At 42.2% G+C, this 22,479-nt stretch overlaps 1 protein-coding gene across 3 annotated transcripts; it reads right to left on the bottom strand.

Moving 5' to 3' along the window:
• Positions 1-4,546: 4,546 nt before the first annotated feature.
• HUS1 (HUS1 checkpoint clamp component) lies at positions 4,547-22,479 on the bottom strand. 3 transcript variants are annotated; one of them, XR_001443596.3, is made up of 9 exons: positions 22,391-22,479; positions 21,598-21,725; positions 21,329-21,505; positions 19,629-19,736; positions 18,508-18,582; positions 12,082-12,181; positions 10,681-10,800; positions 7,920-8,078; positions 4,547-7,267 (listed from the first exon to the last, which is right to left on the bottom strand). XR_001443596.3 is itself a non-coding variant. In XM_001088000.5 (8 exons), the coding sequence occupies exons 1-8, from the start codon at positions 22,440-22,442 to the stop codon at positions 7,996-7,998; spliced, it is 843 nt and encodes a 280-aa protein (XP_001088000.1). In that variant the 5' UTR covers positions 22,443-22,479; the 3' UTR covers positions 5,903-7,995. The 3 variants fall into 3 exon arrangements, 1 of the variants encoding a protein (XP_001088000.1); XR_013415880.1 differs by having other exon boundaries at positions 6,447-7,267; positions 7,885-8,078; XM_001088000.5 differs by having other exon boundaries at positions 5,903-8,078.

Here is a 22,479-nt window from a genome sequence, read left to right as displayed (position 1 = left end):
CCAATTAATTCATAATTAGAATATTTCATGTTTTTCCAGCATAACAGTTCTAGAACATCTTTGATTATAACCTTTGTGTAAATTCCTTTAAGTATTGAGTCAAAGGAGACACACATATTTTCAGGAATTCTGTATAAAATAAATACTAAACTAGACTCCAGGAAAGTGATATCAATTCACATTCCCAATAGCACTGTCCCAATGGGGCTAATTTATCTCCTTTTTAATCTCGGGGTTATTGCCAGTTATAACATCATTTTTATCTCTTGATTCAACAATTGTACTTAGAAGAAGCTCTAAAAATCCCAAACTGAAGCTTCCTTTTAGACCCTCCCTATTAAAATCCACATGAAAGAACAGAATTCAAGAGCCATCAGCAAAATGGAGGAGTTAAAGTTACTGGCTTCTGTCCCCACCACATAATTTCAACTAAGCAAATACCCAGTGGCAAGATTATTGCCCTGATTATCCCAGAAATTGAGAGTGAAGCTGTGACAACTCACTGGACCACAGAGCCAAGAAAAACCATGATCAGAGGGTAAAGAGAATGGTTCTGTTTGATCATGACACCCCTCCCCCAAGCGCACATAGCACCTCACTTGGAGAATTTCTCTGGAATCACAATTTCTACAGTGGGAAAAAAGAGCAGGAGGTGGGCATTCACCTTCCCCACCATTCTGAGACTTTTCACAGGGGCACACTATGGTCCTTTCCCACTGGAAGCACTGCAGGTGCCAGCAGGGTTAGCCTACTAGGTGTAAATTAGAAACAAAGAATGGGGGTGGGGCTTACAGCAATCAGCAAACAAATCACAAAGCCAACTGTAGGGAACCTGGGCTTAGGGCACCATTTGGCACTACACGGGCTGTAGCACTCACGGGCTTAAAGACCAAAAAAGACAGTGTGCTTACAATTTCTGGACAGACCTACTGTACAAGGACAATCACAGACAAAGCCAGATTGCAAAGACTGTTTATAAATACCTATATATTCAATGCTCAGATATCCATATATAACTACAAGGATGAAGGTCAGGGAAACATGATGTCACCAAACAGACAAAGTGCCAGTGACTGACTCTAAAGAGGCAGAGATACATGATATTCCTGAGATAATTCAAAATAGCTGTCTGAAGGTATAAAACTCACTGGTAAAAATAACTCAGGATGAAACCCTGTCTCTACTAAAAAATACAAAAATCTAGCCAGGCGAGGTGGCGGGCGCCTGTAGTCCCAGCTACTCAGGAGGCTGAGGCAGGAGAATGGTGTAAACCCAGGAGGCGGAGCTTGCAGTGAGCTGAGATCCGGCCAGTGCACTCCAGCCTGGGCGACAGAGCGAGACTCCGTCTCAAATAAAAATAAAATAAAAAAAAAATCAGGAACTGATAACCAAATGATGATGATGATGAACAACCTAGAGGACTGGTTGAATTCGTTGCTCAAACTAGAGAAAAACACTGTCCTACTAAATGATACCATTTTAAATAAACTGATTGGTCATTACTGTCAAGCAATTGAAGTAATTTGTCCAGATACAAATAAAGATGAAGGTTTTGCTCAAATTCAAGTGAGATTTAAAAGCTGAATTAAAAGCTATTCAAGAGTCAGATGACGCATAAGCGGCTATAGCAAACTGCAAGACATTTGCTTTTGTGCATATATTTTCTGCACAATTTGAAATGTCTCAAGGTAATTTCAAAAAAAGTAAACACCTTCTTCATAAAGCTATAAAATATGGAGCAGTACCACTAGAAATGCTGCAAACTGCCACGCAGAATTGAAACCTCCAAGAAAGGAGCTGCTTTCAGAGAAGGAAAAGAGTTCATCAACATTGACAATATTAACTACCCAAGAATCATTCTCTAGTTCATTGGACATTTACAGAATAGGAACATGCTGTAACTAGGCAATTAGGCAACAGAAAGCAAAGGCATCCAAATTGGGAAGGAGGAAGTTAAACTGTCCCTGTTTACAGATGACATGATCATAAGTATAGAAAATCCTAAAGACTCCACCAAAAGAACTGTTCAAACTAAAACACATTCAGTAAAGTTTCAGGATACAAAACCAATACACAAAAACTAGTATTATTTCCTTTTTTTGAGACAAGATCTCACTCTGTTGCCCAGGGTGAAGTGCAATGTTGCAATCACAGCTCATTGCAGCCTCAGCCCCCTGGGCTCAACCAATCCTCCCACCTCAGCCTCCCAAGTAGTTGGGACCATCACATCTGGCTAACTTTTGTATTTTTTGTAGAGAAGGGGTTTTGCCATGTTGCCCAGGCTGGTTTCAAACTCGTGAGCTCAAGCAACTCACCTGTCTTGGCCTCCCAGAGTGCTGGGATTACAGCCATAACACCAGTATCATTTCTATACATTAATAGTGAACTATTTGAAAAAGAAATCAAGAAAATCCCATTTACAATAGCTACAAATAGATACTATATATATATATAAATAAACTTAACCATGGTGAAAAATCTCTAAGATGAAAACTATAAAACACTGATGAAAGAAACTGAAGACATAAATAAATGGGAAGTTATCCTGTGTTCACGGATTGAAAGAATTATTTCTTAAATGTTCATACTGTCCAAAGCAATCTGCAGATTCAGTGCAATTCCTATCAAGATACCAATGAAATTCTTCACAGCGATAGAAAAAAAATCCTAAAATTCGTATGTAACCACAAAAGACCTTGAATAGCCAAAGCAATCTTGAGCAAAAAGAACAAAGCCGGAGGCATCATAATACCTGACTTCAAAATATACCATAAAATTAAAGTTATAAAAACAGCATGGTAGTGGTATAAAAATAGATAGATAGATCCGTGGAACAGAGAACCCAGGAATAAATCCACACATTTACAGCCAACTGATTATCAACAAAGGTGCCAATAACACACATTTATTGAAAAGAAAGGACAGTCTTTCAATAAACGATGCTGGGAAAACTGAAAATCCACATGCAGAAGAATGAAATTAAACCCTTATCTCCCACCATATACACAAATCAACTCAAGATGAATTAAAGACATAGATGTAAGACCTGAAACTATGAAACTGCTAGAGGAAACACAGGGGAAATGCTTCACTATATTTATACAGGCAAGAATTTTATGAACAAGACTTCAAAAGCACAGGCAACAAATGCAAACAATGGGCAAATCAAACTACATCAAATTAAAAGGCTTCTGCACAGCAAAGGAAACAACCGACAGAGTGAAGAGACAATCTATAGAATGGGAGAAAACATTATATTTGCAAACTATACATCCGACAAAGATTTAATATCTAAAATATAAAAGGAACTCAAACAACTTAATAGTAAGAAAACAAATAAGCCTATTTAAAAATGGGCAAAAGACCTGAAGAGACTTCTCAAAAGAAGACAAGCAAATAGCCAATGGATATATGAAAAAATGTTCATCACTAATCATCAGGAAAATGAAAATCAAAACTACAATGAGATATCACCTCAGTCACCTCATACCAGTTAAAATGGCTATTACCAAAAAGACAAAAGATTAGCTTTGTTTGGGCCTTTCTTGGAAAAAAAAAAAAAAAGACAGAAGGTAAGTGTTGGCAAGGATGTGGAGAAAAGGAAGTTTTTGTATGCTGTTGGAGGAAATGTAAATTAGTATCCCCATTAAGGCAAACAGTATGGAGGTTCTTTAAAATATTAAAAATAGAACTACCATATGATCCAGCAATCCCACTACTGGGTATTCACCCAGAGGAAATGAAATCAGTATATCAAAAAGACATCTTGCACTCCCATATTCACTGCATTATTCACTACAGCCAAGATATGGAAACAACCTAAGTGACCAACAGATGAATGGATAAACAAAATGGACATAAACACAATGGAGTACTATTCAGCAATAAAAAAGAACAAAATCTGGTCATTTGCAACCACATGGTTGAACCCCTGGAGAACATTATATTAAGTGAAATAAGCCGGGCACAGACAATGCACGATCTCACTTATATTTAGAATCTAAAAAAGCAAATCTCATAGAAGGAGAGTAGAATGGTAGTTACCAGATGCTTAGGTGTTTGAGGGCAGTGGGTAAGGGAGACCCTGGTCAAGGATATATAATTACAGTTGGATAAAAAGAAATGCTGGCTGTGGTGGCTCATGCCTGTGGTCCTAGCACTTTGGGAGGCTGAGGCTGGCAGACTGCTTGAGCCCAAGAGTTTGAGACCAGCCTGGGCAATGTGGTAAAACCTCATCTCTACAAAAAATACAAAAATTAGTCAGGCACAGTGGTACACACCTGTGGTTCCAGCTACTTAGGAGGGTGAGGCAGGAGGGCTACTTAAGCCCTGGAGTTTGAGACTGCAGTGAGCCGTGATTGTACCACTACACTCCAGCCTGGGGGACAGAGCCAGACCCTGTCTCCTCCAAGAAAAAAAAAAGAGCTAAAAACCAGAATAGGCAAATATATAGAGACAGATATTAGATAAGTAATTGCCTGGGGCCAGGAGGTATATGCTGGGGGAGAACAGAACAAGGGAAGAGAGAAAAATGAAAAATGATTACTTATGGTTAAGAAGTTTCTTTATTGGGTGATGAAAATGTTCTAAAATTGATAGTGGTGATGGTTGTACAACTCTGAGAACATACTAAAAACCACTAGACAGTCTATTTTAAATGGGTGAATTGTGTGATATGTGAATTACATCTCAATACAGCTGTTTTAAAAAGTACTGAATTGTTACCTCTTCAAAATGATGGATGCTTTGCTAAATTGGCAACATACACTAAGAACACGAATGTCATTAAACACCTTTGCCTAGTGGCTGAACCAGAATTCCAGCCCCAGGACTACTGTTGAGGCCACATTCTAGGTCCCCAAAAGTGGGCTCCTTCACACCAGGCACAGTTCCTCACTGTAAACTTAGCCTACAGAACTGACGGCTAAGCAGTTCCCTGCTGGGCCAAGGAAGCGCTGAAGGACGACAGGACCACTAGGATGCTAGCCAGGAGCAACTGGAATGTGAAATTCTTAAATGTCTCCAATATGGCACAGAATGACTTCAAAATTCAGCTGATAAAATTCTTGGATAAAAAGAATTGCTGGGTGTGGTGGCTTACGGCTATGATCCTAGCATTTTGGGAGGCTGAGGCGGGCAGACTGCTTGAGCCCAGGAGTCCTGGGCAACATGGCAAAACCTCATCTCTACAAAACAATATAAAAAACACACCTGTGGTTCCAGCTACTTGGGAGGGTGAGGCAGGAGGACTGCTTAAGCCCAGGAGTTTGAGACTGCAGTGAGCCGTGACTGTACTACTGCACTCCAGCCTGGGGGACACAGCCAGATCCTGTCTCCCCCAGGAAAAAAAAAAAACAGCTAAAAACCAGAATAGGCAAATATACAGAGACAGATATTAGACAAGTAATTGCCTAGGGCTAGGAAGTATATGCTGGGGGACAGCAGAACAAAGGAGGAGAGAAAAGATGTGCCTACCAAAAGGACATGGGGTCCTCAGCCCAGGGCAGGCAAGGTATGGGACTGCCTTATTTTACCCTGGCATTTAGGACAGTACTCCACAAACCACAAATTCTTATAAATCACAGCCAGTAGAAGTATGTCTCAAAATCCAGAAAGCTATTTAAAAGAGGTCTCAACACTTTGAGATGTTAGTCTTGAAATAAGTTAATTTTTCAAATTATATTCATTCCTCTAAATGGATTAAATTGCTATTTCTTGACCTGGCAAAATTTTACCTTGGAAGATCATTCAATAGAGCAGCACTGTGCCCTTCTCTAAGTCTGTGGTTTTGTATGGGCTCCTGCCATCATTTTTCACAGCTCTTTGAGGAGCAAAGAGGTGGAGGACTTGGTAGACACTAAGTAGCAAGTTGTGATAGGAATCAGAAACAGATACCAACTTCTTGAATCTCAACTAAGGTTTCTTTAGCCACATTCTACACAAAGATAAAATCTTAAGCCATTCATTAAAATCTTCAAAATTATGTGTATTTGATAATAAACATCATATAGAGCAAATGGTTAAGTCACTAATACCATTCTCTTTAACAATAATTTCAGTTTTATAAAACTACTTTCAGATATTGTTTCATTCTGTATCATGATTTTTAAGTTTTCTCACTACAGCTGGAATTAATTTTGTTACAACGAGGAGAAAGGGTTTAAAAATTAAAATGGTGTCTTCTAATTTTAAAATGTTAATTTAACAAAATATTCCACCCTATTTAAACATTATTAAACACAGGCCAGGCATGGTGGCTCACGCCTGTAATCCCAGCACTTTTGAGAGGCCAAGGCAGGTGGATCACGAAGTCAAGAGATCGAGACCATCCTGGCCAACATAGTGAAATGCCATCTCTACTAAAAATACAAAAATTAGCTGGGTGTGGTGGCACGTGCCTATAGTCCCAGCTACTCGGGGGGCTGAGGCAGGAGAATCGCTTGAACTTGGGACGTGGAGGTTGCAGTGAGCCAAGATCGTGACACTGGCACTCCGGCCTGGCAACAGAGCAAGACTCTGTCTCAAGGAAAAAAAAAAAAAACTGAACCAAGCAAACAAACAAAAAACCATTATTAAACATCAAAAGAACCATTCAAATACACTGGTTTTACCAAAAAACATGAAAAAGCCAAAATATAAATTTTCATGTTAGCTAGTCTTCGATTTCTTCATCTTGTCCTAAGCAACTTAGGCCTCAGTTTTGTAATGTGACATTAAGATAACGTTTACGGATGGGTGTGATGGCTAATGCGTGTAATCCCAGCACTTTGGGAGGCCCAGGTGGGCGGGTGGCTTGAGCCCAGGAGTTCAAGACCAGCCTAGGCAACACAGTGGGACTCTATCTCTATGAAAAATTAAAAACTAGCTGGATGTGGTGGTGCACGCTGGTAGTCCCAGGTAGTCAGGAGGCTGAGGTGGGAGGATGCCTTGAGCCAAGGAGGTCAAGGCAGTGAGCCATGATTGTTGCCCTTCACTCCAGTCTGGGTGACAGAGTGAGACCTTGTCTCAAACGAAACAAAACAAGAAAATAAAAGATATTGTTGATCATGTCCACCTCCACAGGACAATGAGATAGAATTATAATAGGAAATATGATAGGTATGTTTCAGGGAGAATGAGCACATCTACCAGTACTGAATCAGCTTTGATGTTCAGAAACATCAAAGAAATATGGTCTCATCACCTAACACAGATGATACCTTAGAAGTTTCGTTTGTTTCTACTCTAAATAGAAGGGTCTTCTTTCCAGAACGACAGATCCGATGCACTGCGGAAGAAAGAAATATAAGGAATTACAACCTAAACCCAAAACTGGCCCCAGGAAGAAACTAATTGGAATGGCAGAAGGAGCTCCCAGCGAAAAGCTGTGTTGGCTGGGCCAGCTCTCCAGGCATCAAGAGGGGAGTGGACTCAGGTGGGCTTGAGTACTCAGCAAGAGAGAGAGGGACCCCAAATGCTGCAGCTGTGACACCCCACAGCGCTCTGAGTAACCAAGGCAGTGGCAGCGGGGTGACAGAGGCTATACTTTCTGTCACTGGGCTCCAAGGGGCAGGAGCAAGCAGGGTGAACACACTGAAATGCAAGACTGACTGTGCGCTACAGGCCGTGCTGAGCTAGAGCCTCTGCCTGGAGGGAAAGTACCCAGCTCCCAGGCAACAGCTGCACGAATTCTGGCTACTACACCAAGTCTAAATACATGAGGATTTTCACAACGTCAATGAGAAATTGTTCTTTAAAGTCTGAATAAATAAATTCTAGCTTTTCTTTTCAATGTCTTAAAAACAAAACAAAACAGACATGAGTAACATGAAGTGATATGTTTATCCAACTGTGTGCCATTAAGTCAACTCTTAGTTAAAATGTTAGAGAGGGACAAATAAGTACAGTGTGTCGATGTGCGGTGCTGTAAGGACACAGACCAGTGATCAGAACACAACGCCTACGGCCTCTCCCATCCTGACAAAGTCTCTGCATGCCAACTCCAGCAACAGGGTGCTAGGACAGCGCAGGGATGAAATACTGAAGGGAGACGTCTTCATGAAGCAGATCAAAATGCACCATCTTGTTATTCACAATATCTGGGAAGAGAAAAGCCATGATTTTAAAGACCTAGTGCAGCACACACATTTTGATATCTACTTTTTCAGAACAGCCTTCCCAGCCTGTGCCTCCTGTTTTAGGCATCTGTCTTCCCTGAGGCAGCTGTGGAGACCACAGTCTCTCACTCTCACTGCCACAGCTGAGGCTGCATCACTGGCATTTAGGACAGTACTCCACAAACCACAAACTCTTATAAATCACAGCCAGTAAAAGTATGTCTCAAAATCCAGAAAGCTATTTAAAAGAAGGTCTCAACACTTTGAGATGCTAGTCTTGAAATAAGTTAATTTTTCAAATTATATTCATTCCTCTAAATGGATTAAATTGCTATTTCTTGACCTGGCAAAATTTTACCTTGGAAGATTATTCAATAAAGCAGCACATCTACCAGTACTGAATCAGCTTTGATGTTCAGCACTGGCGGCTTCCTGCAGCGAGGAAAGGAAGAGTGAAGTGGCCCAAGCCCTTGGAAAAACACCCAGCAGGCTGGCTTTCTGGCAAACCACATTCACCCACATCAGCATCCTTCTGCGGGCAAGAGCAGCTCCTCACCAGTGAGTGGAGGAACTGTGCTGAGAAGAGTCGAGAGCCAGGATCCCCCAACACCTGGGACAGACTGTGTCACACACTGCTGCATGGGATGGACCCCTGCATCTCAACAGTCCTGCCAATCCCGTGAGGGCCATGGGGGATGGCTAAAATCCAAGGCATCAGGCATGCAACCAAGCAGGGAAGTAAAGAGCACATGAGGGCGGGCAGGAGCACACAGTGTGACAACCACCCCGAGCTCGGGGAGCTGCAGCACAGCAGCCGAGGAAAGCTCTCCAGCACATATGAGTGAGTGACAAGAAACCATGTGTGAGCAGGCTGCAGAGAGGCCAGTCCCAGGAGACGGGAGGTCGGGGAAAGGACCGGAGAGGACAAGCAGGACGACAAGCATTCTTTAAGAGAGGTGGTGCAAGGGCACAGGAGAGGCAGAGACTGAGGGTGGCAGGACCTAGCTAGAGGAGGGGACAACTGATTCGACACCTGAAGGAGACTGATAGAGACAGAAAAGGGGCTTTGGGAAGTTAAGAAGGTATGAGAAGTTCAACCTAGGGTTGTTTTTTTTTTTAAATTTTTTGCTACATCACAATTTGCTGGTCCTCCTTTCTCTGCTACACATGGGGACACCAAAGTGAATGTTGAGAAGACACATGGCTTAGTCAACCACCTTTGATAAGAACTCTTCTGTGTTCCTCATCAGCCTTGGATTCAGAAGGTCCCCAAAATACCAAGTTCAAAGACTGATGTTGTGCAGCACAGGGACCCCCCAACCCGTGTTTCCACACTCTACATAGACGAGGAGTATTTCACCCTCTCACCATTCACACTGTGCTTGTCAGGACCAAGGGTCTGGGCATTGTACAGGAGCTTGGGAGAAGTGCAGCCATGAGGCCCAGCCCAAACTATGAACAAGGAGTCCCTTTACACGACCTCCAGGTGACCTCCATGTACATCAAGGTTCTGAGAAGCACCTTTAAGGACCCGGCACTGCCACACAGCTCCCACCATGCTTGGCCTTAGAAATATGACACCGTTCATGTCAAAGTTCCTTAAAAAGCAGCACAGGTACCTCACTCCAAAACTCCTCATGATCTGGCCTCATCTAGCTTCTCCATCTCTACCCCTCAGAGCTGCTTCTCTGGCGGTATCTCCTTCTGTGCCCATCACTCCAACTGATGCCTTCCCCAATTCCCTAACACCCATTGCTCCTCCCATGGTCTCTTCTGATTCTCTTCATGTCTCTCGTTCAAAAGGGCTGGTCCTTGACATTGCCACCTAGAATGTTCTGTTCCTTCTCTACAGCACACTGCAGATCCGAAAGGGATGAGGTGCAGCGTTGGCCCAACCTCCCTCTCAGCTCAGCCTGGGAGCTATTCTACAAAACGTGGAACTTCAAATCCAGGCTGCAGTCGCTGTCATTTCAGTAGAAGGTGACAAAAATGCCTTGAAAAGCTCTTGGCAGGTAATGACCTTCTCATGTGTGGTCAGCAGATGAATAGCGCTGGAGCAGGTGTGTGACCTCACAAGACGGGACCCAGCCAGAATCAAGAGGCAACTGTTAACCAGCAGCCAAGGGATAGATATGGGGCAGTGAGTGCAGGCCAGCGTAGCCACAGAAAGGAAACAAGGCATCACAAGGGAAAACTTAAATCCAAGCCAAACCGTGTCTGGCACTCTGAGTAGGTCAAATTAGATGGCCATGGAGAAGGTGAGATGATCTGCACCCATCTTCCCGAGGGCGTCTCCAGGTGCGCTGGCCAGCTGAGGCAGCACACAACCCACCTATCAACCAGTGTGGCTGCCGGTTGCAGGCGCTAACAGAGTGCCCAGGGGTTGTTTCTCTGCTGCCACCTTAGGTACTTCTAAGTCCAGGAAAATTAAAAAACCCGACTGTCCTAGGAAGCTAAAGTCCACATAATTGAGCTTTTTTTTTTTTTGGACTTATGAGACTATATGCAATTTGTTAGATTAGAGTTGACTGAGGTATTTAGAATATGAAAGAATATGAAAAACAAAAGAGAGAAGCACACTCACTGCATAAGGCTTTTGTGGGATTTACTTGTTGTCCAGCAAGAAACTGTAGGAGCTTCCTAATATCTATGTGCACTTCAGCCATGTGTTCCACGTTTCTGTCTTGATGGGTGCTTTCAGAGGCTAAAATGATAGGAATGCGTTTAAATACAACATCTTCGCACATAACAGGAAACCTGGAGACACTTGCATTTTATCTGAATAAGTGATTCACTTCAGCACTGGTTTTAGCATCCTGGAGAAATATTGCAACTTGTAAATGTTGTCATTCATTAAGCATTAGGTCCTAACTATTTAAAATACTATGATAATTTCCAGGCATCTTTATTTACAGGGGACTTGAAATATAACTCAATCTCCCTCTTTAGGTCAAAGAAAATTGCATTTATTTGTACTCACTCACTATGTATTTTAAGAGTGAAAATATATACATTAACTAATGCAAGGCCTGTCATTCTCAAGTGCAATTAAAAAAAATCCTTTCAACTTCTGAGAAAGTACCAAAGGTAAGTCCCACCTTATGTTTATTAAAAGAAACAAAATCAGAATGAATCACTTTACACAATATTATCAAAGGTATAACCACATGGATTTCACTCTGCCGGAACAGGATGCTCTTAATTAGAAAGTAAACATTCCTTCCAACTCTATGCTAAAATCTGTGCTTATATTCAAGCAAACTTGTAGTGACTTAATTCTAAACGTGACCAGGGCCGATTTTATTGGTTCTGGAACACCAATGTATCATAAAATGATTTTCTCATCATCCCCAGGTGTTTCTCCCCTGGTCCTTTGCCTGCTTTCCTGCTGAGGCAGCCCCTGCTACTGTGCAGCTGCCCACTTTCCAGCCATGATTCTAACCCCCTCTTGGCTTATGACTCACCAGACTGTCCAACCGTCCCCTCTTTCCCCACTTGCTGAACTGACTCTATCGTCCCTTATTACCTTGTATGAGATGAGAAATGTCATCAAGTGAAACAGTTTTGCATCTGCTACACTAATTTCTTACCTGTGGAAGTAACTAAAGGAGGAGAATATAAGAACAAATGTATCTACCTTTCTGAATCCATTCCAGGTGAGAAATGGAAATCTTTAGGAGTAGAATAGGAATTGAAGAGCTGGAAGGGATCTTGGAGGTTATTTAACTTGATCCAAATTCTACAGAGTATGGAGACCCTGCACAGATCGGTCAGCTACTTGGTGGCACAGCTTCTCCCCCTGGTGGCTAACTGCTCCACTACACCACAGAGATACGTAGTCCAATCTCAATTCCTTTGTTCTTTACCCAAGCATGAAACAAAGTCAACTGAATTTCAACCTTTTTACATTAAGAGACCTCAATAGGTAGGTTATCTGAAACAGTTAACTTATCAAAAGCAAAATATAACCCACTAGAACACTTACCTAAAGGAGGATTTCCAAGATCTTTAAAATGAGTTGTAACACATACTAATTCAGTTTCTATTTTCAAATTCAATTCTCCATCTAGGTTTGCTTCAATAACCTGCAAATTGAGTATTTTACATAGTCTTAGAAAAGGAAGACAAAAGGAAAAAAACTCCATGGGCAGCAGCTTTCACACAACCAGATGACAAAGTACCCTACAAAACCTCAAAACACCTCAGAGCGCCCTGAGATCCCCGTGCTATCAGCGAAAGAGAGAAGATAAGGCCCAAGAGCCAAGAACTCAGAAACCTCCCAAAAATCCCAAAGGGGAAGTCCCCCTGCCTGCCTCCCGGAATGGAGAACACAGTAAAGATGTGAAAACAGGTAGAACTCAGAGAGGACTTGCCAGGAGACTACAGCAGCACAAGGGCAGGGCTCTAGGGAGGGCTGGGTGGAGCTGATGAGAACTCCCTCACAGCAGGAGAGAGTCTTGCACTGAGAAGGAACCACGGGAAGTAAGAGCCTCAACTGAGCAGAATGGGTACCTCGGGCAAAAAAAAAAAAAAAAAGGAATGAAGCTTTAAAAGAACGAAAAAGAGGGACAGATCTCAGAAAGTCCTGGGGACGTAGTGAGGATGCATGTTTTAATATTTTATGGTTACAAAGAATAGAGAATTCTAGAGTCATTAAATTAGAAAATTATTTTGGTCCACTTTCACTCCTACAATGAAACTTCCTCCTAAAATAACCAGAAAAACCACCTACAACAGCAACAACAAAAGGATTGTGGTTGACTTCCATATAGTAATATTCTGAAAAAAGAAAAATAGAAATTATAATGTCCAAATAGCACAGAAACTAAAGACACTCTGCAAACCAGATGCAGAGAGTAGCCTATTATTTCAAGACCAACTAAAACAAATGAACAATAATAAAAGCTATGACAGAACAACATGAATCAGAACTAGGGAAGCTCAGACATGAGATGACCAGACAGTATGCACATATGAAAACACAGCTAACAGCACAGGAAGTAATTAGAAACACAAGGAAAATTTTCAGAAACAGAAACTAGTTTAGAAGGAAGAAGACTAGAGCAAATAGGTGCCACAGAGAGAACAGTAAGAGAAACTGGGATGGAAAGGAGAAAAATAAAATTTACCAAACAGAAACAAAGAGATGAAAAGGATCTGACAGAAAATAATAAAGATGGTGGAGAAGAACCAAGCCCTCTGAGTACCAGAAGAAAAAGAAAGCACTGGAAAATAAATGCTATCAACTATAGCTCAAAACTTTCCTGAAGTGAATGAAGAGTTGGGCCCACTTACTGAAGGGACACACCACACACCTGGGAAAATTGACCCCAGATGGTCAAGACAGTTGGATTTAAAGAAAATGGGAAAAATCCCCAGAGTATTTAGTCCCCACCTTCAAATGAATAAATCCAAGCTGTGAAACAAAATCAGAATGGAATCAGACTTTTTGATAGCAATAATATACACCAGCAGACAACGCAGTGCAGTGAGCCAAACTGACATTATAAACACATGATAACCAATGGAATCCTATTCCTGTGAGTCCTTTCTGAGTGATATGCTAGAGAATAAGCTTTTGAAAACCAAAAAATCATTGGAGAACTTACAGCATAAACAGTGTGAGCCTTATTTTGACCTTTGGAACCAAAACTAAACAATAGGAGTGAAGAGGACAGAATAATGTGTAGTAATAAAATTTTATGCTCTGATGATGTAGACATAATATAACCATTACAAAACAGGAAGGAGGAAAATGAGAAAAGAATGTGGAAATCAGTGTCTTATTTTTATAAAATATAATAAACCATTTGTCATAAATACACATTTAATATGACTTAAGGCCTTTAGAATTTCCTGAGAACATAGCCATTTATTTAGAAAATAAACTCACATGTTGGAAAATGAAATTTCCAAATCCAGAAGGGTCTGGGGCTGCTGTCGGGTTACCAGGACTGAGGATGGCTGAGCTGAACTCCACATGCACAGGCTACCAGACTTCTGCCTCTCCCTCACATACCATCAGGCGCCCCTCTTCTACTCCTGCTCTTGCTGCCTTAGGACTGTCTCCATATTGTAACAGGGGGCTCCTTTCCTTTGAAGCTCCTCTCTACCCACCCCAACAACCAATCAGTTCTTTTAATTGGATGGAACCTAGAAATGAAGCATATGCCACAGTGTGGTTTGAGGTTTTGCTAACCTGTCTTGGTCCACTCCCGCACCTACAACGAAACTTCCTCCTAAAAGAACCAGTACATATTATTTCTCTTTTTGACACTGATATCTGCTCAATGTTAAAGCCTAGGAGGTCTCTGGAAAGCCCGTGTGTAGTCTGCCAGACAGCATTTTGCCATCTTGTACTATAAAAGTGTCATCTAGCAACTAGTCTTATTTAGGGCCATTCCATCCTCACAGTGCCACAGAGAGAAAAGAGAGAAGGCATCCTGTCTGCACAGCTCTGCATCAATGTCCATGTTTACTGAATACAATTTAGTGTTCCTTAAAATTGGTGAACTCTGAATAGTTTTCATTCCAAAAACAAAGTTTTTCTAACTTGGGTGAGCTCTTATTTCTGAGTTTTTCACATTAATAGAAAAATAGTGCCCCAGACTTACTTGTTGTATAATCTACTTTGAATGAGAAATACTCACTTTCAACCTTTTTCTTTCATTAATCCAAAAAACAGATTGTTATATTTCCTAACCCGCTTTCCTACAATCTGGAACACTAGGTGACTGAAATAAAATATATAAAACAATCTTTGTGAATATGCTGGACTGCTTACTGGGGCTCTGTAAGGTTAACACATGACTTATGCTCATTTGTTCCAAACAACCACACACACACCCAAGATCTGTAAATTCCCATTGTTTTGAAAAACAATGGTTTTAGATATAAATAAATAAATACTTATTCAAAAATGCAACTTGCAATGGTCCTAGATGCACTTCAGGCTTAAGTGTTCTCTTGCATTTTCTTTGAATTCCTAAAAGTCTCAGTAACAGAACATTAGATTCTAACTCCCTCCTAAATGTTAACACTTGGTGCCTAGCACATGGTGGCCTTGAGTCAATACTTATTGAAGAAATTAACAAACAACTAATTCTCTGAACACTGGTCACTCATGTCTATTTTATGATTCGGTTATTTGGAATATGATGCACATCAACACACTTGATTTCTTAAGTATCAGGGTAAGATCTTTTCAATGATTTCCTTAAAATAGTCACCTATTGTTTACTGAATGCTGACTATACTGGGCACCTAGTAAAAATTGTCTCTAAATTTATAAAAAGTGATGAAGCCCCTGTCATAGCTGCACTGTTATCCCTATTTGGGGTAGTACCCAGCACTAGGGCACTCACTGCACAGTGCAGCCTGGAGCTGAACCCAGGTGTGTGGCTCCAAAGACTCCCCTCTTCCACATCATGACTCTAAACACAGACTCTCTGGTTTCCATCATTAAGGTGACCCTGCAAAGCTGTTTCTCAGATAACATTTGAAGTACAATATAGTATGGCACTGATATGATTTGTTTTGGCTCAGTATTCCCACCCAAATCTCATCTCGAATTATAATCCCCAAGTGCTGATGAAGGGGCCTGGTGGTAGGTGACTGGATCACAGGGGCAGCTTCTCCCATGCTGTTCTCATGATAGTGAGGGAGTTCTCATGAGATCTGATGGTTTTAAAAATGACAGTTTTTCCTGTGCTCTTCTCTCTTCAGCTGCCATGTAAGACGTGCCTTGCTTCCCCTTTGCCTTCTGTCATGATTGTAAATTTCCTGAGGCCTCCTTAGCTAGACAGAACTGTGAGTCAATTAAACCTCTTTTGTTTATAAATTCCCTGGTCTCAGGTAATATCTTTATAGCAGTGTGAAAACAGAGTAATACAGGCACAAATCACAAAGTACTGTTACGTGATGTGGTCTGAAGGTAGGCAGCACTGACATCCCCCAGGAGCTGGTCAGCAATAGAGCCTCAGGCTCCAGCTCAGACCTCCCAAATCAGAACCTGCACTGTAACCAGATCCCAGGGGATTCACACACATGGTAGAACTTAGAAGCAATGTCTTAGAACATGATGTCGATTCCCTCCAGTTCTTGCTTATTTTTCTGTTCCTGCATGAGTCACATACACAACCCACCCCATCAGTCACACTTCACATTTAATGAAAGGAAGTGACTGGGCATCTCTAAGGGGAAGGTAGACATTTTTAGTGTGTTGAGTCTACCATTTTCCTTAATTCTACTGCCTGTAATATTCAGACACAGAATTCTGGATACCCAGGAAGACCTCATTATGTACTTTGCTATAGTAACTTGATTGATTATGTACTTTGCTACAGTAACTTGATAACTTTCCATTTAGTAATTCCAGATTGTAGTAGCCACTCCACAAAATGTCTGTTTTTTAAACTCCAAAAAAGAGAAAACACCTCTGATGATTCTAAGCTACCCTTCTACGTCTCTACTTTGCTGAATCATTTTCACTGAACAGAAAGAACAAACAAATGCCATCCTTCAATTAACCGCCCTGTCTTTTCTCTCCTGGGCCTCTTTGAATTTCTCTGGAAGTCCCCAGAGTATCCCTAGATGAAGCCAGCCTGACAACTGGATCGACATCACTGCAGTCACAGGTGACACCAATGTCGGCACAGTGCACACTGCTTCATGGAAAACAGATTTTAAATTAAAATGAGCTCTATATAGAATTTATGAAAGAAAAGCCTTGAGTTAGGTCCAACGACAGCAATGCTCTTAGTGAGCAGAACTCTAGAAAAAAACAGCCCAATGTACATTTTCTAGGCTTCAAAATACTTTTGTGATTTCAAAGACCTCTTGAAGCTAAATTTTAACACTAAAATTTAACACTAAATTTTAACACTAAAAATTTAACACACTAAGAATGTCCACCTTCCCATTAGAGATGCCCAGTCACTTCCTTCTTTCATTAAATGTGACACTTACTGCTGCCTACCGAGTGGCAATCCCAAACTGGGCAGCTGGGACACAAAGATGATTAAGACGGGGTTTCCCTTATCAAGAAGCTGGTGGTTCAGGAGACCTTCAGAGATATTAGCAGGTGATTTACCATGTACACTGGACAGCTCAGCTCCATGCAGGAGGGGCTTCCAGAGGGGTGGTGGGGAAAGGTCTGTGATGAAGCATGAGAATGGCTAAGTGCCTTCCAGGGAGATGGAGAGAAGCAGCCATGTGCGAAATGGCAAAGAAACTGAACAGAAAAGAAGAGGCATTGTTGGGGAATACCAGAACCCAGCCTGGTTCTGCAGGGAGGGTCTGGCAATACAACAGAGATGTGGCTACAGAGGTGGCCTGGTATACTAGGAAGATCAAAAGTTTACGCTTCATCAGGTGGACAGTGGTTTTTAAAAGATTCAGGGACATAACCAAGTGTGTTCTTTGGAGTGGGGTAGGAGGGAGCAGGGGGCGGGGGAGGGGCAGTGAATGAAGGAAGAACTCAGAATAACCCCAGGTATGAATGAGGATAATCCACATATTTCCCACCACTGTCACACACTGTAACATTTCGAGCCACGTGGCCATAGGAGACTTTCACAAAATAAACAGAAAATAAACAGAAATATAAAAGTGCCCCCTAGCTTGGTGTGAGGGGTGCGTGGAATAAAGGCTGCTATGGTGTGGCATACCTTTGTCCCTGGCTCACTGAAAGACATTTGGCATGCAGACAGGAAACTCCAAACTCACTGTCAATCATATCAGTGACTCATAGAAAAATATGGGCACATTAGCAGGTAAAAGATACAGTGTTCTGGCCGGGCGCCATGGCTCACGCCTATAATCCCAGTACTTTGGGAGGGATCATGAGGCAGATCACGAGGTCAGGAGATCGAGACCATCCTGGCTAACACGGTGAAACCCCGTCTCTACTAAAAATACAAAAACAAAACAGTAACTGGGCGGGGTAGCGGGCGCCTGTAGTCCCAGTTACTTGGGAGGCTGAGGTGGGAGAATGACGTGAACCCGGGAGGCGGAGCTTGCAGTGAGCCGAGATCGCACCACTGCACTCCAGCCTGGGTGACACAGTGAGACTCTGTCTCAAAAAAAAAACAAAACATAATGTTTCATCCAAAATGTAAGAGGAAAAACAGGCAGAACGGCTGAACAGATCCTTAATATACTATAAATATAAACACAAGGGATTAAAGGCAAACATAAAAGCTTTCCTCAGTGAATGAGACTTGAAAAGTACTGGAATAGGTTTCTAAATCCAACTAGCAATCTGCAGGTTCTCAGCACTAGGCCAGGTCCTCATGAGTGGGAATTCGGTTAGGAGGTGCCCATCTGCGTAGACTGCTGCAGGGTGAGCTAGAGCACCCATGCCACCCCACCAAATACTTCAGAGTTCTTTTCTAAAGAAGTTGTGACTTACAAGGTGATTGCTGATGTTTTTCATTTTTTCCACAACACTCTTCATAGTCTTCAAGACTGGTAAATAAATACTAACCTACAAAACCAATGAGAAAAAGCACAAGTATTAAAAATATTAATATACTCTAGTAATGACAAGGGCTCCATAACTAACTCTGGAACACACTGCATGCTCAAAAACTACGGGATACTATTTTACAATTTTCTGAATAAAGTTCTTTTAAAAATATAAAAAGAAAACCAATTCTATTTCACTAACTCAAGGATGCTCAAGCAAAATTAAAGACTGGAATGCCTGCCTCTGGCTACCTCAGCAACCATGTCCCTGCGGGCATTCTTCTGGCTCAAGAAGGAATAGGGCACTTCAGCTGAGATGCCCCTATATTGGTCCAGGGGGAATAAAACTCAGGCACTCAGCAGGAGGCCCTCCTCTAAGGGACATTTACACGTATGATTCAGGGGCCTTTTCCATGCTCTGTGCAAAAATACGGCAGAGAGTCACTGCATCACACCTGAGACTGTTACCAAGAGTGCTCTAGAAAACAGGGGCTTTTTCGAAATCAGTGTAGAAGTCGTCTAGTAAAAGTCAAGTAATTATTTTACCCAACATATTTTTGTACTTTCTTCTTAAATAAATTGTGAGCAAGAGGAAATGGGCCCTTTGGCATCATCTTTACCTTCTGGGGTTCTAGGGTTAACCATCAGCATGACTGTTAACCCATATTAGCCCTAAACCATGAAATTCCTCTCTTCTTGGCTTTCGTGCACATCCAGATATCGCTCCTGACTGGCTGAGGAAAAGATCAAGTCTTGGAAACCCAAATTGGTGTCTAAGGTCAAGAATACTAACGAATACTAATTGTCCTCCAAAGTATCATTTCAGTTGTGTTTTAAATGATGTTGCTGAGTGAGACATTTTCTACATATAGGAAGGCATGACATTTCTATCATATGCAACATGTTTTAAGATGTTTTATGTAAATAACAAAAGGCAAATATTCTAATGTTTTCCTTAAGAATCCTTTAAAAATAAAATATACTGCAAGACTACAACTGAAATTAGAGAATTCAAGTCATGCCATTTAATGTGGGGTGTACAACAGGATTGCAGGCATCACCTACATCAGGATCTGGGACCACCGGTTCTTGCAAGTCCTTCCACAATTTCCTAGGAATCACCTTTATAGGGATGTCATGTGTCACAATGCGGCTACTGCTTGACATAGATAACTGCCAAGAAAAGAATTAATTTAAAAATATTTTTATGTTGTTAATATTAAGCAACAACAAAACCACCCAAAGACCCGAGGACAAAAAAGTTGAAATGCCAAATCTAAGTGGAATGCTGTCAATTTATTCACTGAAAAGCCATTCGACCAATATTGATGGTGCCAATATTTACGGAACAGACTCTGGGTACTTTCAGGAACTGGGAAGTGTGGTAAATAAGACAAAAAGGTCCTCAATATTCCAGTGGAACAAACAGATCAATAAAAATGCAAACAAATGAAATTGCATGACATGCTCATTAGAGTCGTGAGAAAGCAAACCACAGTGACCAGAGTGAGTGTGGGGGAGTTTCCTTAGACTGACGAGGTGACATTTCAGATACCACCAAAAGCAGCAGCCGTGGGAAGACAGGAACAAGGGGACAGGGCTTCAGGCTGGGGAAACAGCACATGTAAAGCCATGAGGCAGAAAGAAGCAAGCCTGCTATGTTGATGCAACCAAGAGAAGGCCACTCTTTGGGCATAGGACACTCAGGGGGCTGCAGTTTCTAAACAGTTAAAAGGCAAACTATATTTACTTCTAGGGGCTTCTATGAGACTCGCAGAACAAAATATCTTGCACTTTTGGACATAAAATATTATACGTTACTATCTTGCTTTTCCTTAATAGGAAAAACATAACAAACTTATGTTGTGACATGAAATACCCTAATTAGCTCTAAGAACTGCCTGACTGCAGAGTCGAGAGTTATGAAGAAAAGTTGGGTCGGGCGCGGTGGTTCATGCCTATAATCGCAGCACTTTGGGAGGCCTTTGAGAGGACGAGGTAGGTGGATCACTTGAGGTCAGGAGTTCAAGACCAGCCTGGCCAACATGGTGAAACCCCAACTCTACTAAAAAAATACAAAAATTAGCCGGGTGTGGTGGTGGGCGCCTGTAATCCCAGCTGCTTGGGAGGCTGAGGCATGAAAATCACTTGAACCTGGGAGGCGGAGGTTGCAGTGAGCCGAGATCGCACCACTGCACTCCAGCCTGGGTGACAAGAGAGAGACTCAGTCTCGGAAAAAAAAAGGAAATACGAACCTCATTCCATGAGTAACAAGAGCAACTCTGGGTTGTATGTGTGCGCATGAGGTTGTGTATTTGTGTGTTTGGAGGACAGCTGTGCACTAAATTCATCTGGCAGTAGCATATAAAACATATGTGTACTGAACAATGAGGGGCCATTTAAAGGTTATCAGAGCAGATGAGGCAGGGTAGGAGTGGGGAGAAAATGTGTCAACGGTGAAAATGCATAGAAACCATGATTTCTAGACAAGGTGACAATACCACTACAAGAAATAGAGAGGCTGGAAGTTTTATGGCTTGGAAAAAGCAGCAGTCTAGCCGAATGCATAGGATAACAACACTATTTTAAAATGAGGAGGAACTGACTCTAATGCAAAATATAGTTATGGACCAGCTCTTTAAATTTAAATAAACCAAATAGCTTTCAACAATATTTATTGCTAAAGAGGCTAGGCTAACTATGTCTATTCCTTCGAAGCCAAGACTTCTGTGGGAAATTTCTGAAACCCTGACTCTCCTACTCACCAGCTCCACGGAGACTGTGAGGCAGGGAAAGTGTTTATTAGTCAGTTTGATTTTCAAGGCTCTGGCATTCTGGGCAGTTTTCAAGGCTCGAGATAAGTTTTCCGATGTTAGCTCTAAATAAATCTCATTGTTTTCTGCAGAGACACCCTCCATTTGAAATTCGTTGAAGAAGTTCTCCTAAGGGAAAAACATGGGGGATGAGGCAGGGCACTTGTGGTCTTTCCAGAGACAATCTGCAGATTGCAGGCCTCTCAGAAGTTTTTGCTCACCTGTTCCAGCTCACACCACATGCTCACTCCTCCATTAGCCAGCTTGTCACAAAGGATGAAGTTAAGCTTATCAGGGCTGATGCGGAGGGTGCAGGTTTTGGCAAGCTTGGCTATCATGTTACTGATTCCTAAAGCAGGGGTTAAAATAAGGAATCACTAAAACGCACATCATGTATCCTAGAGACCAACTTATTTTACAGAATTTCTTGTTCATCATGGTGCAACTTCTCGGTGGAAAAATAACCACTTACATTGGTATCACACTGGAAAGTATGATGTCACGCAATTCTCCCAACAAACCCGGGGAGATGTACAGCATACATCATCAGTGCTCAAATAAAAAAACAGGCACCTACTAGTCATTCATTCATTTAACACGAACTTATTGACTACTGGGTACCGCAGTACAGAGTTCAATGCAAGGTTAGGCACTGTCAGGGTGGAGGGACGAATGGGGCCTTGAAGGAATGTCAATGCCTGATAAAGCCGTCTGTGGGAGCAGTGGCCGCTTGCTTTTAAAGCCGCGTGATCGGAATCAAGTTTCAGAAACGTCCCTTGAAAGCCGTCTTCACCCCAAGTGCCCTACGATCCGACCCGCGCACTCCCGGCCCATCATCCCGCGGCCTCCACCAGCACCCCTATGCCTGCCCCATCCTCCCGCGGCCCCTCCCGCGGCTCATCTCGCTGCCCCTTCCACCGCCCATCCCCGCTCTGATCTTCCTCCGCGGTCCCCACCGCGCGCTCACTGCTTCCTTCCGTTCCTCCCTCGCTCCCCTCCGGCCTCCCTGCTCACGTGTGAAGTGGTTCAGACAGGCCCCGTCCACGATCTTAGCCCGAAACCTCATGGCCGCGCCTGCCGCAGCCGCGACGGCTTCTGTGGGT

This window comes from Macaca mulatta, chromosome 3 (assembly GCF_049350105.2).
Source record: "Macaca mulatta isolate MMU2019108-1 chromosome 3, T2T-MMU8v2.0, whole genome shotgun sequence".
Taxonomy (NCBI): Eukaryota; Metazoa; Chordata; class Mammalia; order Primates; family Cercopithecidae; genus Macaca; species Macaca mulatta.
The sequence above is the reverse complement of the archived record's forward strand: the minus strand, read 5'-3'. Positions and strand labels throughout refer to the sequence as shown.

What these genes read in the sequence shown, in the direction of transcription:
- HUS1 (XM_001088000.5), bottom strand. Translation starts at nt 22,442, where the DNA reads ATGAGGTTTCGGGCTAAGATCGTGGACGGGGCCTGTCTGAACCACTTC. An exon ending in TCACAGTCTCCGTGGAGCTG is followed by an intron (nt 19,737 to 21,328) that starts GTGAGTAGGAGA and finishes TTTTCTTGGCAG; the next exon opens with TTATCTATGTCAAGCAGTAG. An exon ending in TCTTGGAAATCCTCCTTTAG is followed by an intron (nt 10,801 to 12,081) that starts GTAAGTGTTCTA and finishes CTATCATTTTAG; the next exon opens with CCTCTGAAAGCACCCATCAA.